The sequence below is a fragment of the Dendrobates tinctorius genome, unplaced genomic scaffold (genome assembly GCF_039654945.1).
Source record: "Dendrobates tinctorius isolate UK_male_01 unplaced genomic scaffold, ASM3965494v1 ptg000130l, whole genome shotgun sequence".
In the NCBI taxonomy this organism is placed as follows: Eukaryota; Metazoa; Chordata; class Amphibia; order Anura; family Dendrobatidae; genus Dendrobates; species Dendrobates tinctorius.
Genome location: NW_027361798.1, coordinates 4,896,253 through 4,914,891, shown reverse-complemented (window position 1 = coordinate 4,914,891; position 18,639 = coordinate 4,896,253). Strand labels below are relative to the sequence as shown.

The following is an 18,639-nucleotide window of genomic DNA, read 5'->3' as shown; positions in this document are numbered from 1 at the left end:
ACAGTGGTGGCGGGGGGGATGGGGCCCAGGCACAGTGGTGGCGGGGGGGACGGGGCCCAGGCACAGTGGTGGTGGGGGGGACGGGTCCCGGGCACAGTGGCGGTGGGGGGGACGGGTCCCGGGCACAGTGGCGGTGGGGGGACGGGGCCCGGGCACAGTGGCGGTGGGGGGGACGGGGCCCGGGCACAGTGGCGGTGGGGGGGACGGGGCCCGGGCACAGTGGCGGGGGGGGGGACGGGGCCCGGGCACAGTGGCGGGGGGGGGGGACGAGGCCCGGGCACAGTGGCGGGGGGGGGGGACGAGGCCCGGGCACAGTGGCGGTGGGGGGGACGGGGCCCGGGCACAGTGGCGGTGGGGGGGACGGGGCCCGGGCACAGTGGCGGTGGGGGGGACGGGGCCCGGGCATAGTGGGGGGATGGGGCCCGAGGGAGGCAGTGGGGCGGGGGTTGGTCCCCGACACAGTGGTGGTGGGGGGGGACGGGGCCCAGGCACAGTGGTGGTGGGGGGGGACAGGGCCCAGGCACAGTGGTGGTGGGGGGGACGGGGCCCAGGCACAGTGGTAGGGGGGGGACGGGGCCCGGGCAGGGCACAGTGGTGGTGGTGGGGAGACGGGGCCCGGGCACAGTGGTGGGGGGGGACGGGGCACGGGCACAGTGGTGGTGGGGGGGACGGGGCCCGGGCACAGTGGCGGTGGGGGGGACGAGGCCCGGGCACAGTGGCGGTGGGGGGGACGGGGCCCGGGCACAGTGGCGGTGGGGGGGACGGGGCCCGGGCACAGTGGCGGTGGGGGGGACGGGGCCCGGGCACAGTGGCGGTGGGGGGGACGAGGCCCGGGCACAGTGGCGGTGGGGGGGACGGGGCCCGGGCACAGTGGTGGTGGGGGGGACGGGGCCCGGGCACAGTGGTGGGGGGGCGGGGTCCGGGCATAGTGGGGGGATGGGGCCCGAGGGAGGCAGTGGGGCGGGGGTTGGTCCCGGACACAGTGGTGGTGGGGGGACGGGGCCCAGGCACAGTGGTGGTGGGGGGGGACAGGGCCCAGGCACAGTGGTGGTGGGGGGGACGGGGCCCAGGCACAGTGGTAGGGGGGGGGACGGGGCCCGGGCAGGGCACAGTGGTGGTGGTGGGGAGACGGGGCCCGGGCACAGTGGTGGGGGGGGACGGGGCACGGGCACAGTGGCGGTGGGGGGGACGGGGCCCGGGCACAGTGGCGGTGGGGGGGACGGGGCCCGGGCACAGTGGCGGTGGGGGGGACGGGGCCCGGGCACAGTGGCGGTGGGGGGGACGGGGCCCGGGCACAGTGGCGGTGGGGGGGACGAGGCCCGGGCACAGTGGCGGTGGGGGGGACGAGGCCCGGGCACAGTGGTGGTGGGGGCGGGGTCCGGGCATAGTGGGGGGATGGGGCCCGAGGGAGGCAGTGGGGCGGGGGTTGGTCCCGGACACAGTGGTGGTGGGGGGACGGGGCCCAGGCACAGTGGTGGTGGGGGGGGACAGGGCCCAGGCACAGTGGTGGTGGGGGGAACGGGGCCCAGGCACAGTGGTAGGGGGGGGGACGGGGCCCGGGCAGGGCACAGTGGTGGTGGTGGGGAGACGGGGCCCGGGCACAGTGGTGGGGGGGGACGGGGCACGGGCACAGTGGTGGTGGGGGGGACGGGGCCCGGGCACAGTGGTGGTGGGGGGGACGGGGCCCGGGCACAGTGGTGGTGGGGGGGGACAGGGCCCGGGCACAGTGGTGGTGGGGGGGACGGGGCCCGGGCACAGTGGTGGTGGGGTGGCGGGGTCCAGGCACAGTGGGGGAGAGCGGGGCCGGGCACTGTCAGTGGGGGAGGATGGGGCCCGGGCTCAGTCAGTGAGTGGGGGGGCATCCGCCGTCCACCGCCCATTCTCTATTCTGTGCGATGAAGTATGGAGACATGTCCCGGATCAGCACTTTTCTCCCTGCGTTTTTGCTACATCGGGGCCCCTTGGGACTTACGTCTGACCCCCGGCAATATGGGATGTGAACGGCCCGTGTGTTCTGTGCAGGGTGCGGCATACCCTTAGCTTTGGTGGTGTAGATCAGGCTGGGGCGCAGATCTCTGATCAGCAGATCCCGTCTGTGCGCTGCAGATTCCTGATAAGAGGAAACGCCGACACCTCTGGTGAGGCCGGCGGGGGATGGGGCGACAGCCCCTAAGGCTATGTGCACACGCTGCGGATTCACCCGTGGATTTGTATGTGTGGATCCGCAGGTAAAATGACCTGCGGATTGGCCTGTGGTTTCCCCTGCGGTTTGGCACCTGGACAATGGAGGAGATGGCAAACCGCAGCAGAATCCACAGAAAGAATTGACATGTCATTTCTTTCTGCGGATATAAAACCGCAGCTTTTCCGCAGTTGAAAAACCTCAGCGTGTGCACAGCGGATTGTAAATCCCACAGACTTACATTGTACTGTACACTGTCTGCAGAACTGCTGCTGATCCGCGGCGTGTGCACATGGCCTAATAGCACCACACGGGGGGGGTATATATCCAGTGGGGGAAATAAGTATTTGATCCCTTGCTGATTTTGTAAGTTCGCCCACTGACACAGACATGAGCAGTCTATAATTTTAAGGGCAGGTTACTTTTAACATTGAGACACAGAATATCACAATTAAAATCCAGAAAATCACATTGTATAAATTATATACATTTATTTGCATTTTGCAGTGAGAAAAAAGTATTTGATCCCCTACTGACCGGTTAGACGTCAACTCGTTCCCTGCATTACAGGGCGGCCTCTCCTCTCAGGTTTATCCTCCTCTCTACATCTGAGTGTGAGCTGTGTGACTGCGGTTATTCCTCCTGGCAGTCTCCTCTCTACAGCTGAGTGTGAGCTGTGTGACTGCGGTTATTCCTCCTGGCAGTCTCCTCTCAGGTTTATCCTCCTCTCTACAGCTGAGTGTGAGCTGTGTGACTGCGGTTATTCCTCCTGGCAGTCTCCTCTCAGGTTTATCCTCCTCTCTACAGCTGAGTGTGAGCTGTGTGACTGCGGTTATTCCTCCTGGCAGTCTCCTCTCAGGTTTATCCTCCTCTACAGCTGAGTGTGAGCTGTGTGATTGCGGTTATTCCTCCTGGCAGTCTCCTCTCAGGTTTATCCTCCTTTACAGCTGAGTGTGAGCTGTGTGACTGCGGTTATTCCTCCTGGCAGTCTCCTCTCAGGTTTATCCTCCTCTCTACAGCTGAGTATGAGCTGCGTGACTGCGGTTATTCCTCCTGGCAGTCTCCTCTCAGGTTTATCCCCTTTTCTACAGCTGAGTGTGAGCTGTGTGGCTGTGGTTATTTCTCCTGGCAATCTCTCAGGTTTATCCTCCTCTCTACAGCTGAGTGTGAGCTGTGTGACTGCGGTTATTCCTCCTGGCAGTCTCCTCTCAGGTTTATCCTCCTCTCTACAGCTGAGTGTGAGCTGTGTGACTGCGGTTATTCCTCCTGGCAGTCTCCTCTCAGGTTTATCCTCCTCTCTACAGCTGAGTGTGAGCTGTGTGACTGCGGTTATTCCTCCTGGCAGTCTCCTCTCAGGTTTATCCTCCTCTACAGCTGAGTGTGAGCTGTGTGATTGCGGTTATTCCTCCTGGCAGTCTCTCCTCTCAGGTTTATCCTCCTTTACAGCTGAGTGTGAGCTGTGTGACTGCGGTTATTCCTCCTGGCAGTCTCCTCTCAGGTTTATCCTCCTCTCTACAGCTGAGTATGAGCTGCGTGACTGCGGTTATTCCTCCTGGCAGTCTCCTCTCAGGTTTATCCCCTTTTCTACAGCTGAGTGTGAGCTGTGTGGCTGTGGTTATTTCTCCTGGCAATCTCTCAGGTTTATCCTCCTCTCTACAGCTGAGTGTGAGCTGTGTGGCTGTTGTTAATCCTCCTGGCAGTCTCCTCTGAGGTTTATCCCATCTACAGCTGAGTATGAGCTGTGTGACTGTGGTTATTCCTTCTAGCAGTCTCCTCTCAGGTTTATCCTTCTCTACAGCTGAGTATGAGCTGTGTGAATGTGGTTATTCCTCCTGGCAATCTCCTCTCAGGTTTATCCTCCTCTACAGCTGAGAGTGAGCTGTGTGACTGCAGTTATTCCTCCTGGCAGTCTCCTCTCAGGTTTATCCTCCTCTACAGCTGAGTGTGAGCTGTGTGACTGCAGTTATTCCTCCTGGCAGTCTCCCTCTCAGGTTTATCCCCTTCTCTACAGATGAGTGTGAGCTGTGTGGCTGTGGTTAATCCTCCTGGCAGTCTCCTCTCAGGTTTATCCTCCTCTCTACATCTGAGTGTGAGCTGTGTGACTGTGGTTATTCCTCCTGGCAGTCTCCTCTCAGGTTTATCCTCCTCTACAGCTGAGTGTGAGCTGTGTGACTGCGGTTATTCTTTCTAGCAGTCTCCTCTCAGGTTTATCCTCCTCTACAGCTGAGTGTGAGCTGTGTGACTGCGGTTATTCTTTCTAGCAGTCTCCTCTCAGGTTTATCCTCCTCTCTACAGCTGAGTGTGAGCTGTGTGATTGTGGTTATTCCTCCTGGCAGTCTCCTCTCAGGTTTATCCTCCTCTCTACAGCTGAGTGTGAGCTGTGTGACTGCAGTTATTCCTCCTGGCAGTCTCCCTCTCAGGTTTATCCCCTTCTCTACAGCTGAGTGTGAGCTGTGTGGCTGTGGTTAATACTCCTGGCAGTCTCCTCTCAGGTTTATCCTCCTCTCTACATCTGAGTGTGAGCTGTGTGACTGTGGTTATTCCTCCTGGCAGTCTCCTCTCAGGTTTATCCTCCTCTACAGCTGAGTGTGAGCTGTGTGACTGCGGTTATTCTTTCTAGCAGTCTCCTCTCAGGTTTATCCTCCTCTCTACAGCAGAGTGTGAGCTGTGTGATTGTGGTTATTCCTCCTGGCAGTCTCCTCTCAGGTTTATCCTCCTCTACAGCCGAGTGTGAGCTGTGTGACTGCAGTTATTCCTCCTGGCAGTCTCTCCTCTCAGGTTTATCCTTCTCTACAGCTGATTGTGAGCTGTGTAACTGCATTTATTCCTCCTGGCAGTCTCTCCTCTCAGGTTTATCCTTCTCTACAGCTGAGTGTGAGCTGTGTGACTGCAGTTATTCCTCCTGGCAGTCTCCTCTCAGGTTTATCCTTCTCTACAGCTGAGTATGAGCTGTGTGAATGTGGTTATTCCTCCTGGCAGTCTCCTCTCAGGTTTATCCTCCTCTACAGCTGATTGTGAGCTGTGTAACTGCATTTATTCCTCCTGGCAGTCTCCCTCTCAGGTTTATCCATCTCTACAGCTGAGTGTGAGCTGTGTGACTGCAGTTATTCCTCCTGGCGTCTCCTCTCAGGTTTATCCTCCTCTACAGCTGATTGTGAGCTGTGTGACTGCATTTATTCCTCCTGGCAGTCTCCTCTCAGGTTTATCCTCCTCTACAGCTGAGTGTGAGCTGTGTGACTGCAGTTATTCCTCCTGGCAGTCTCTCCTCTCAGGTTTATCCTTCTCTACAGCTGATTGTGAGCTGTGTAACTGCATTTATTCCTCCTGGCAGTCTCCTCTCAGGTTTATCCTCCTCTACAGCTGAGTGTGAGCTGTGTGACTGCAGTTATTCCTCCTGGCAGTCTCTCCTCTCAGGTTTATCCTTCTCTACAGCTGATTGTGAGCTGTGTGACTGCATTTATTCCTCCTGGCAGTCTCCTCTCAGGTTTATCCTTCTCTACAGCTGATTGTGAGCTGTGTAACTGCATTTATTCCTCCTGGCAGTCTCCCTCTCAGGTTTATCCTTCTCTACAGCTGAGTGTGAGCTGTGTGACTGCAGTTATTCCTCCTGGCGTCTCCTCTCAGGTTTATCCTCCTCTACAGCTGATTGTGAGCTGTGTGACTGCATTTATTCCTCCTGGCAGTCTCCTCTCAGGTTTATCCTCCTCTACAGCTGAGTGTGAGTTGTGTGACTGCAGTTATTCCTCCTGGCAGTCTCTCCTCTCAGGTTTATCCTTCTCTACAGCTGAGTGTGAGCTGTGTAACTGCATTTATTCCTCCTGGCAGTCTCCTCTCAGGTTTATCCTCCTCTACAGCTGATTGTGAGCTGTGTAACTGCATTTATTCCTCCTGGCAGTCTCCTCTCAGGTTTATCCTTCTCTACAGCTGATTGTGAGCTGTGTGACTGCAGTTATTCCTCCTGGTGTCTCCTCTCAGGTTTTCCCGCTCTCTGGTGATCTTGTGATCGGTGTGATCTGGTCCATATGGGGTGGGGGGGCGGCTGTACTTTCCTTGTGATCAGCCTGTAGAGCAGATGGGAGTTAATGGCCGGACCACCACACAACCACTCCGACCCATTGTCCCTGCGCTGACACATTGTAGCAGATTATTGCCATTGTCAGAAATCCTTCGTAGCACTTGGTCACAGTGGCCCCGGCCTCTGTCTGCGGGGACCGGGACATAAGACCCGTCCGCTCCTGCTCTGTACGGGTCGTGCAGCGGTCGCTGCACAACAATAGGACATTGTTCTGCTCCGTGTGACCGGCCGACGTCCTGCATCGGGACAGCGCCGAGCCGTCCTCGTCTCTGACCTTCATTTATAAGCTGATTTCATGCAGACCGCCAGCACATGGCCGCATACTGCACTGTACCGGGGGGGCAGAGTGATGGGGGAAATGGGGGGGAAGAGTGAGGGGGGACATAGCAAGGAGGAAATGTGGGGCAGATAGAGGGGGGGAAATGGGGGGGGAAGAGCGAGGGGGGACCTAGCAAGGGGGAAATGGGGGGCAGAGTGAGGGGGGGAGTGGGGGCAGAACCTTTGGGAATGGGGGTGGATCAGAGTGCGTATGGGGTGACTGGGTAGGGCGAGATGGATAATGGGGGAAAGGGGGATGGAGTGAGGTGAGTTGGAGGGACAGGGGTATAACGTGGGGCAGAGTGTGCGGAGAGAACGGGTGATAGCGAGGTGGACATGGGACAGACGAGCTGAGTGGGGGTATTATGCGGGGCAGAGCGTGAGCGGAACGGAGGGTAGAATGCTCTGGGGGAGCTGGGGGTAGAGTGTGCAGAGAAAATGGGTCACAGAGCCGGCAGGGGGGTCAGGGTTGGAGTGCGGAGGGAATGGGGAAGAGTGCGTGTAGAGGAGAAAGGGGTTGCATAGCGCAGGAGAGAAAGTAGAACAAAGCTTGAGGAGGGGCAATGCACGCTGGGGTCCTGAGGATAGAGCGTAGAGGGAGAACGTGAGGGTGGGCAGAATGGGACAGAGCGCGTGTGAGGAGAAAGGGGGTTCAGAGCGCGGAAAGGAATGGAATTGAGTGGGGAGGAGCACGGGGCATGGTGGTACTGAGGGATGAGTGCGGGGAGGAGCAGAGGACACGGTGGTACTGAGGGCTGAGCTTGTGGAGGAGCAGAGGGCATGGTGCTACGGAGGGCTGAGCGTGGGGAGGAGCGGGGGGATCAGACAGCATGGTTGTTCTGAGGTCTGAGCTTGGGGAGCTGAGGTCAGCGGTGGTACTGACGTCTGAGCAGGTGGAACAGACGGCACAATGGAACTGACGTCTGAGCAGGTGGAACAGACGGCACAATGGTACTGAGGGTTGAGCGGGTGGAGCAGAGGGCAGGGTGGTCCTGAGGGCTGAGCGTGGGAAGGAGCGGGGGGATCAGAGGGCAGGGTGGTACTGAGGATTGAGCGTGGGGTCAGAGGGCAGGGTGGTACTGAGGGCTGAGCGTGGGGAGCAGAGAACATTGTGGTACTGAGGGCTGAGCATGGGGAACAGAGGGCAGGGTGGTACTGAGGGCTGAGCATGGGGAACAGAGGGCAGGGTCGTACTGAGGGCTGAGCGTGGGGAGCAGAGAACATTGTGGTACTGAGGGCTGAGCGTGGGGAGCAGAGAGCAGGGTGGTACTGAGGGCTGAGCATGGGGAACAGAGGGCAGGGTCGTACTGAGGGCTGAGCGTGGGGAGCAGAGAACATTGTGGTACTGAGGGCTGAGCGTGGGGAGCAGAGAGCAGGGTGGTACTGAGGGCTGAGCGTGGGAAGGAGCGGGGGGATCAGAGGGCAGGGTGGTACTGAGGGCTGAGCATGGGGAACAGAGGGCAGGGTGGTACTGAGGGCTGAGCGTGGGAAGGAGCGGGGGGAACAGAGGGCAGGGTTGTACTGAGGGATGAGTGCGGGGAGGAGCAGAGGACACGGTGGTACTGAGGGCTGAGCTTGTGGAGGAGCAGAGGGCATGGTGCTACGGAGGGCTGAGCGTGGGGAGGAGCGGGGGGATCAGACAGCATGGTTGTTCTGAGGTCTGAGCTTGGGGAGCTGAGGTCAGCGGTGGTACTGACGTCTGAGCAGGTGGAACAGACGGCACAATGGAACTGAGGTCTGAGCGGGTGGAACAGACGGCACAAAATGGAACTGAGGTCTGAGCGGGTGGAACAGAGGGCACGGTGGTACTGAGGGCTGAGCGTGGGGAGCAGAGAGCAGGGTGGTCCTGAGGGCTGAGCGTGGGAAGGAGCGGGGGGATCAGAGGGCAGGGTGGTACTGAGGATTGAGCGTGGGATCAGAGGGCAGGGTGGTACTGAGGGCTGAGCGTGGGGAGCAGAGGGCAGGGTCGTACTGAGGGCTGAGCGTGGGGAGCAGAGAACATTGTGGTACTGAGGGCTGAGCATGGGGAGCAGAGGGCAGGGTGGTACTGAGGGCTGAGCGTGGGGAGCAGAGGGCAGGGTCGTACTGAGGGCTGAGCGTGGGGAGCAGAGAACATTGTGGTACTGAGGGCTGAGCATGGGGAACAGAGGGCAGGGTGGTACTGAGGGCTGAGCGTGGGGAGCAGAGAACATTGTGGTACTGAGGGCTGAGCATGGGGAACAGAGGGCAGGGTGGTACTGAGGGCTGAGCATGGGGAACAGAGGGCAGGGTGGTACTGAGGGCTGAGCATGGGGAACAGAGGGCAGGGTGGTACTGAGGGCTGAGCATGGGGAACAGAGGGCAGGGTGGTACTGAGGGCTGAGCGTGGGGAGCAGAGAACATTGTGGTACTGAGGGCTGAGCATGGGGAACAGAGGGCAGGGTGGTACTGAGGGCTGAGCATGGGGAACAGAGGGCAGGGTGGTACTGAGGGCTGAGCATGGGGAACAGAGGGCAGGGTTGTACTGAGGGCTGAGCGTGGGGAGCAGAGAACATTGTTGTACTGAGGGCTGAGCGTGGGGAGCAGAGAGCAGGGTGGTACTGAGGGCTGAGCGTGGGAAGGAGCGGGGGGATCAGAGGGCAGGGTTGTACTGAGGATTGAGCGTGGGATCAGAGGGCAGGGTGGTACTGAGGGCTGAGCGTGGGGAGCAGAGGGCAGGGTCGTACTGAGGGCTGAGCGTGGGGAGCAGAGAACATTGTGGTACTGAGGGCTGAGCATGGGGAACAGAGGGCAGGGTGGTACTGAGGGCTGAGCGGGGGGATCAGAGGGCAGGGTGGTACTGAGGGTTGAGCATGTAGAGGAGCAGGGGGATCAAATGGCAGGGTGGTACTGAGGGGTGAGCGTGGGAGCAGAGGGCAGGGTGGTACTGAGGGCTGAGCGTGGGAGCAGAGGCAGGTTGGTACTGAGGGCTGAGCGTGGGGAGGAGGGAGGGGATCAGAGGGCAGGGTGGTACTGAGGGCTGAGCGTGGGGAGCAGAGGACATGGTGGTACTGAGGGCTGAGCTTGGGGAGGAGTGGGGGGATCAGAGGGCAGGGTAGTATTGAGGTCTAAGCGTGGGGAGCAGAGGGCACGGTGGTACTGAGGGCTGAGCATGGGGAGGAGCAGAGGGCAGGGTGGTATTGAGGGCTGAGCGCGGGGAGGAGCAGAGGGCAGGGTGGTACTGAGGGCTGAGCGCGGGGTGGAGCAGAGGGCAGGGTGGTACTGAGGGCTGAGCGCGGGGAGGAGCAGAGGGCACGGTGAAACTGAGGGCTGAGCGGGAGGAGCAGAGGGCACGGTGGTACTGAGGGCTGAGCGGGAGGAGCAGAGGGCAGGGTGGTACTGAGGGCTGAGCGCGGGGATGAGCAGAGGGCACGGTGGTACTGAGGGCTGAGCGGGAGGATCAGAGGGCAGGGTGGTACTGAGGGCTGAGCGCGGGGAGGAGCAGAGGGCACGGTGATACTGAGGGCTGAGCGGGAGGAGCAGAGGGCACGGTGGTACTGAGGTCTAAGCGTGGGGAGCAGAGGGCACGGTGGTACTGAGGGCTGAGCATGGGGAGTAGCAGAGGGCAGGGTGGTATTGAGGGCTGAGCGCGGGGAGGAGCAGAGGGCAGGGTGGTACTGAGGGCTGAGCGCGGGGAGGAGCGGAGGGCACGGTGGTACTGATGGCTGAGCGCAAGGAGGAGCAGAGGGCACGTGGTACTGAGGGCTGAGCGGGAGGAGGAGCAGAGGGCACGTGGTACTGAGGGCTGAGCGCGGGGAGGAGCAGAGGGCAGGGTGGTACTGAGGGCAGAGTGTGGGGGTGTAAGGTGACAAGGACGGCAGCTGTGGACGAGCTGCTGCACCTTCACACTCTAGCACATTACATACAAGTCGTGTCCCCGTCCACCAGGGCGGCGCTGTGTACAGTGCACTGCTCTCACTTGCAGGCCGGAGGTCTGCGCTGACTCCACGTCCTCCGGTCCATGAACAGCCGCTCACATCAGGGGACACACGATTTGTTTTAACAAGTTCAGCTTTACTGGAAAGTTGAAGTTCATCAGTGTTTACGACGCCGTTCTGAGCACAACGGTCTGCTTTGGTCCGTGTTCTCCACTTGGCGTTATCATCACTGCTCTCTGGGTTACGGGGCGACCTTCCTGACTATCTAGTATCCTTGCCTCTATTCACACCTTACTCTGCTCTCACTCAGTTTACTCATTGTCTGGGTGAGTTCTTTAGGCTCAGTGCACACGGAGTTTTCTGGATCTGCGGATTTTGAAGTGCGGTTTTGCCCTGCGGTTTCACACCTCATAATGGATAAGGTGTGAAACTGCAGCGTTTCTGCACTAAAGAATTGACATGCTGCGGATTGTAAACCGCAGCAAAACCGCGCGGTAAAAATCTGCAGCATGTACACAGCGTTTTTTTTTTTTTACATAGAAAATAAAGGTACTGTACAACGCAGCAGAACCTGCTGCGGACCCGCAGGTGCAGAAACCACAGCAGATTCCACAGCGTGTGCACATAGCCTTAGGCTCAGTGCTATTGTGCAGGGGTCAGAGGAATTTTGGGCTATGCCCTATTAACTATGTCCTTGTCAGATTCAGTTTTTATCTCCTGCTGTCCAGGTGTGAGTGGTAGCATGCAATGTGTCCAGCAGGGTTTTTCTATATGATATTATGCATTAACTCTGTATATTAAGAGATTCTTCTGCCAGTGAAGACTTCAATATTCTTGATTTTGGATCAATAATGTATGTTCTTGTGGACGTTTTTAAAAGTTTTTAAATGCGTGTGTTTTTTCTGGTCTGAAAATAAAAACTTGGTATTTTTCATACTTTGTGGTGATCCTTAGTCTATGCATTTACTTTCTCTTTCTTTTGTGGTTTCAATGACTTTTCCTGCAAATGAGTGATCCCACTCCTATCATGATGGTGCCCACTTGATTTTGGTTGTTAGCACAACGCCCTATGGTGCCGTCAACACAGCACATTTCAGCATTCGCTAGCGTTCAGTTCACCTTGTGGCTTTGTAAGGATCTAGTGCCATGATGGCCACCTCGGCTTCCAATGTAGGAGTCATGGGGTGCATTCTCATCATACCCTGTATGCGTTCAGTCCATCTCCATAACATGGTAAATTATTCAACATGGCCCCCAGAGAGATGCTGGACCTAGGTCCGACCCCCAACTGCTTGGTCAGCCGCCTCCGTGCCGTTGGACTGCATCCTGCCGACTATGCCAAGTGTAAGGTTCTAGCAGGAACGCGGGATGCAGTGACAAGCAGGAGGCAGAGCAAGAGTTAACAGGTATTTTTCTAAAGAGTTGTTATAACAGTAAATACTCCATGCAGGGAGAGAGGTAATATACAGTTAGGTCCATATATATTTAGACAGAGACAACATTTTTCTAATTTTGGTTCTAGACATTACCACAATGAATTTTAAACAAAACAATTCAGATGCAGTTGAAGTTCAGACTTTCAGCTTTCATTTGAGGAAATCCACATTAACATTGGATGAAGGGTTTAGGAGTTTCGGCTCCTTAACATGTGCCACCCTGTTTATAAAGGGACCAAAAGTAATTGGACAATTGACTCCAAGGCTATTTCATGGACAGGTGTGGACAATCCCTTCGTTATGTCATTCTCAATTAAGCAGATATAAGGCCTGGAGTTGATTTGAGGTGTGATGCTCGCATTTGGAAGGTTTTGCTGTGAAGGAAACATGCGGTCAAAGGAGCTCTCCATGCAGGTGAAACAAGCCATCCTTAAGCTGCAAAAACAGAAAAAACCCATCCGAGAAATTGCTACGACATTAGGAGTGGCAAAATCTACAGTTTGGTACATCCTGAGAAAGAAAGAAAGCACTGGTGAACTCATCAATGCAAAAAGACCTGGGCGCCCACGAAACAACAGTGGTGGATGATCGCAGAATAGTCTCCATGGTGAAGAGAAACCCCTTCACAACAGCCATCCAAGTGACCAACACTCTCCAGGAGGTCGGCGTATCAATATTACTGGTACAGGGTACTGCTCTGCTGCATCGCGGTTGGTGGACTAAGTCCCGGAGTGGAGGCCGCGGCCACGCTACTTGCTTCAGCGTGCACTGTTGGGTGAGTACTATGTCGCGGGCCAGAAGTGGTCAGCGGTACGGAATGGTTTGTCTTAGCCACATCAGAGACGACAGGAATAGTGGTCTCTGGAGGTGCAAAGTCTGTATGCGCGGGGGAATGGAGCGCACAAAGCGGGCCTGCTTGTTGACGTCTGTCTGCGGAGAGGGAGTCAACCTTCTCCTGTCGCACATGCTGTCTTCCCGCCAAGAGCCCCGTTCTAGTGCAACCCATCCCTTTTATCTCACACCCGCCCCCTGCAGTCAGGTGCAAAGGTCTCTTCCAGTCAGAAAGTCCTCCCCCCCCCCCCCCCCCCCCCGGTAACAATGGTGATAGTCCCGACAATTCCGGCCCTGATATGAGAGAGACACCACCAGCCCGGTCCCTCTCCCTACAGCTTCCCCGGTATAGAAGGGATTAAGACACACTCCTCAGTGCCTAGTTTGGGCCATATGCTTCAGACATTACAGAAAGATCCGCAGGAAATTTGTACAACCTCATACCATCTGGACAATATTATTTCTATAGCGCCATTAATTCCATGGTGCTGTACATGAGAAGGGGGTTACATACAAAGTTATAGATATCGTTAACAGTAAACAAATTTACAATGACGGACTGGTACAGAGGGGAGGGGACCCTGTCCTCGTGGACTTACATTCTACAATATGTACTTCACGTGCCTTCAGCCCACTGCAGCTTGAACTTGGCCTTGTCTCACAAGGCTCAGACTGTCACTTCCACTATCTGACTAAAGCTGAAAACAGTTCCCTTTTCTACTTGCCCAATCTGGGCTATTCCCAAGATATTACCTGTATCAACAGTAACTATATCCTCAGCACTAACCTTTATCCGATACTTTCCCTACCCCTGAACTGAGCGTGCAGAGGTACCTTAGACGCTACCTGCAGCCCCGCACCACAATATCTGTACCTATAACACTCTGGATGTTTTACATCTCACATGTCGCTTTAAAATGCAGTAAACGTACATGATGGTATTCACACTACACATGTGTTGTCTTCAGGGGCAGGAACACGACAGTCTGTGTTATACCCCAGAGCTGCACTCACTATTCTGCTGGTGCAGTCACTGTGTACATACATTACTGATCCTGAGTTATCTCCTGTATTATACTCCAGAGCTGCACTCACTATTCTGCTGGTGCAGTCACTGTGTACATACATTACTGATCCTGAGTTACATCCTGTATTATACCCCAGAGCAGGCCTCACTATTCTGCTGGTGCAGTCACTGTGTACATACATTACATTACTGATCCTGAGTTACCTCCTGTATTATACCCCAGAGCTGCACTCACTATTCTGCTGGTGCAGTCACTGTGTACATACATTACTGATCCTTAGTTACCTCCTGTATTATACCCCAGAGCTGCACTCTCTGTTCTGCTGGTGCAGTCACTGTGTACATACATTACATTACTGATCCTGAGTTACCTCCTGTATTATACCCCAGAGCTGCACTCTCTGTTCTGCTGGTGCAGTCACTGTGTACATACATTACATTACTGATCCTGAGTTACATCCTGTATTATACTCCAGAGCTGCACTCACTATTCTGCTGGTGCAGTCACTGTGTACATACATTACATTACTCATCCTGAGTTACCTCCTGTATTATACCGCAGAGCTGCACTCACTATTCTGCTGGTGCAGTCACTGTGTACATACATTACATTACTGATCCTGAGTTACATCGTGTATTATACTCCAGAGCTGCGCTCACTATTCTGCTGGTGCAGTCACTGTGTACGTTACATTACATTACTGATCCTGAGTTACATCCTGTATTATACTCCAGAGCTGCACTCACTATTCTACTGGTGCAGTCACTGTGTACATACATTACATTACTGATCCTGAGTTACATCCTGTATTATACTCCAGAGCTGCACTCACTATTCTGCTGGTGCAGTCACTGTGTACATACATTACATTACTGATCCTGAGTTACATCCTGTATTATACTCCAGAGCTGCACTCACTATTCTGCTGGTGCAGTCACTGTGTACATACATTACATTACTCATCCTGAGTTACATCCTGTATTATACCGCAGAGCTGCACTCACTATTCTGCTGGTGCAGTCACTGTGTACATACATTACATTACTGATCCTGAGTTACATCCTGTATTATACCCCAGAGCTGCACTCACTATTCTGCTGGTGCAGTCACTGTGTACATACATTACATTACTGATCCTGAGTTACCTCCTGTATTATACTCCAGAGCTGCACTCACTATTCTGCTGGTGCAGTCACTGTGAACAAACATTACTGATCTTGAGCTACATCCTGTATTATACCCCAGAGCTGCACTCACTATTCTGCTGGTGCAGTCACTGTGTACATACATTACATTGCTGATCCTGAGTTACATCCTGCATTATACTCCAGAGCTGCACTCACTATTCTGCTGGTGCAGTCACTATGTACATACATTACATTACTGATCCGGAGTTACATCCTGTATTATACTCCAGAGCTGCACTCACTATTCTGCTGGTGCAGTCACTGTGTACATACATTACATTACTGATTCTGAGTTACATCCTGTATTATACTCCAGAGCAGCACTCACTATTCTGCTGGTGCAGTCACTGTGTACATACATTACATTACTGATTCTGAGTTACATCCTGTATTATACTCCAGAGCAGCACTCACTATTCTGCTGGTGCAGTCACTGTGTACATACATTACATTACTGATCCTGAGTTACATCCTGTATTATACTCCAGAGCAGCACTCACTATTCTGCTGGTGCAGTCACTGTGTACATACATTACATTACTGATTCTGAGTTACATCCTGTATTATACTCCAGAGCAGCACTCACTATTCTGCTGGTGCAGTCACTGTGTACATACATTACATTACTGATCCTGAGTTACATCCTGTATTATACTCCAGAGCTGCACTCACTATTCTGCTGGTGCAGTCACTGTGTACATACATTACATTACTGATTCTGAGTTACATCCTGTATTATACTCCAGAGCAGCACTCACTATTCTGCTGGTGCAGTCACTGTGTATATTGCTGATCCTCAGCCCAGGCTGATGCCGCCCCTCGCTCTGTTACTTCTGCTCCATTTTGTCTCCTGGGCGCTGTCAGTATTTCCTGCTGTCTCTGTAGATGGCGGAGCTGTGCATCCTGGGCCGGCTCCCGCCTGTGTGGCTCACAGCGGACTGTTGTCCCTGGGCTGCTGGGTGCTGCACTGTCAGCGCTGTCTGTCTTATCTGCTGCACAGCACATTGTCCTTCTCAGCATCTCACCTGTAATTGCTACAGACTGTTTCTACATGTACTTTTATATATACAGGGTGCCGCGCTCGGCTCTCCAGTAACCTTGCATTTCTCTGTGTTCAGGTGAATCAGGGCAACATGCCCGGCATCGAGAGCACGTTCCTGGCCATGGACACAGAGGAAGGAGTGGAAGTCGTGTGGAACGAGCTGCACTTCACCGACAAAAGGATCTTCAAATGTCACGAGGTACAAGATGTGCAACGGGGGCCCCCAAATCACAGCATAAGGCTGCAGGGGTTGCAGCCCCCGTATATATTTATAGCAGGAGGCTCCCACTGCCCCCCCGTATATATAGCAGGAGTCTCCCGCTGCCCCCCCTATAAATACAGCAGGAGGCTCCCGCTGCCCCCCGTATATACTCCCGCTGCCCCCCCCCGTATATAGCAGGAGGCTCCCGCTGCCCCCTCCGTATTATATATAGCAGGAGGCTCCCGCTACCCCTCCCCGTATATATATAGCAGGAGGCTCCCGTTGCCCCCTCCGTATATATAGCAGGAGGCTCCCTCTGCCCCCCTATATATATAGCGGGAGGCTCCCACTGCCCCCCCTATATATAGCAGGAGGCTCCCGCTGCCCCCCCGTATATATAGCAGGAGGCTCCCACTACCCCCCCCGTATATATAGCAAGAGGCTCCCGCTGCCCCCCGTATATATAGCAGGAGGCTCCCGCTCCCCCCCCCCCCGTATATATAGCAGGAGGCTCCCACTGCCACCCCCATATATATAGCAGGAGGCTCCCGCTGCCCCCCCTATATATATAGCAAGAGGCTCCCGCAGCCCCCTGTATGTAGCAGGAGGCTCCCACTGCCCCCCCGTATATACAGCAGGAGGCTCCCGCTGCCCCCTCCATATATATAGCAGGAGGCTCCCACTGCGTCCCCCTTATATACAGCAGGAGGCTCCCGCTGCCCCCTATATATACAGCAGGAGGCTCCCGCTGCCCCCCCGTATATATATAGCAAGTGGCTCCCGCTGCCCCCTGTATATACAGCAGGAGGCTCCCACTGCCCCCCCGTATATACAGCAGGAGGCTCCCGCTGCCCCCCACGTATATTTCGCAGAAGGCCCCCGCTGCTCCCCCCGTATATATAGCAGGAGGCTCCCACTGCGCCCCCCATATATACAGCAGGAGGCTCCCGTTGGTTATTAGATCTGGTTATCAGATCGCCCCTCAGTCGTCTTTTTTCTAGACTAAATAATCCTAATTTTGCTAATTTCTCTGGGTATTGTAGTTCCCCCATCCCCTTTATTAATTTTGTTGCCCTCCTTTGTACTCGCTCTAGTTCCATTATATCTTTCCTGAGCACCGGTGACAAAAACTGTACACAGTACTGCATGTGTGGACTAACCAGAGATTTGTACAGAGGCAGTATAATGCTCTCATCATGTGTATCCAGACCTCTTTTAATGCACCCCATGATCCTGTTTGCCTTGGCAGCCGCTGCCTGGCACTGGCTGCTCCAGGTAAGTTTATCATTAACTAGGATCCCCAAGTCCTTCTCCATGTCAGATTTACCCAGTGGTTTCCCGTTCATTGTGTAATGGTGATATTGATTCCTTCTTCACATGTGTATAACCTTACATTTATCATTGTTACACCCCATCTGCCACCTTTCGGCCCAAGTTCCCAACTTATCCAGATCCATCTGTAGCAGAATACTATCTTCTCTTGTATTGACTGCTTTACATAGTTTTGTATCATCTGCAAATATCGATATTTTGCTGTGTAAACCTTCTACCAGATTGTTAATAAATATGTTGCAGAGAAGAGGTCCCAACACCGACCCCTGCGGTCCCCACTGGTCACAGCGACCCAGTTAGAGAATATACCATTTATAACCCCCCTCTGCTTTCTATCACTCAGCCAGTTACCCATTTACACACATTTTTCCCCAGTCCCGGCATTCTCATTCTGTGTACCAACCTCTTGTGTGGCTCGGTATCAAACGCTTTTGAAAAATCAAGATCTACCACGTCCAATGACTCCCCTTGGTCCAGTCTATAGCTTACCTCTTCATAAAAGCTGATTAGATTGGTGTGACAGTAGCGATTCCTCATAAACCCATGCTGATATGGCGTTACACAGTTATTCTCAGTGAGATCATCCAGAATAACGTCCCTCAGAAACCCTTCACATATCTCACCAACAATAGAGGTTAGACTTACTGGCCTATAATTTCCAGGGTCACATTTAGAGCCCTTTTTGCTATGCGCCAGTCCTGTGGAACAGACCCCATCATTATAGAGTCCCTAAGTATAAGAAATAATGTTTTGCCTATTATATTACTTAGACTGATATATTACTGATCATAGAATCTTTCAGATACTTCAGACACAGTGGTCAATGATGAATTTTGATGTTTGCATTGATCCAATATTTATGGGAGATAGATTTTTGGCGTTGTAGTGCAGGAATGAACATAGTGCATTCACTCATATCACCCTAAGGCCATTCTAACCCCTCCAACTTAATAACGGTCCAATGGATAATGCTAACCAGGTGTTGTTTCATTTCTATAGACAGGTAAAATTGCTATAAACATGACTATATATACTGCCTGGGACCTCCAGGGGCAAAGATAAGTTGAGGATCACATAAAATTCTGAAGGATCCAGCACATCCCATAACCG

General features: G+C 54.5%; 1 protein-coding gene across 3 annotated transcripts in view; it reads left to right on the top strand.

The window, feature by feature from the left end:
* NRBP2 (nuclear receptor binding protein 2) overlaps nucleotides 1-18,639 on the top strand; it is a 220,915-nt gene that overhangs the window by 13,005 nt on the left and 189,271 nt on the right. For all 3 annotated transcript variants that reach the window (XM_073543299.1, XM_073543297.1, XM_073543300.1), the window contains exon 3: nucleotides 16,072-16,194. In XM_073543299.1, the coding sequence (XP_073399400.1) occupies nucleotides 16,072-16,194 (123 nt within the window). The remainder of the gene's footprint in view (nucleotides 1-16,071; nucleotides 16,195-18,639) is intronic.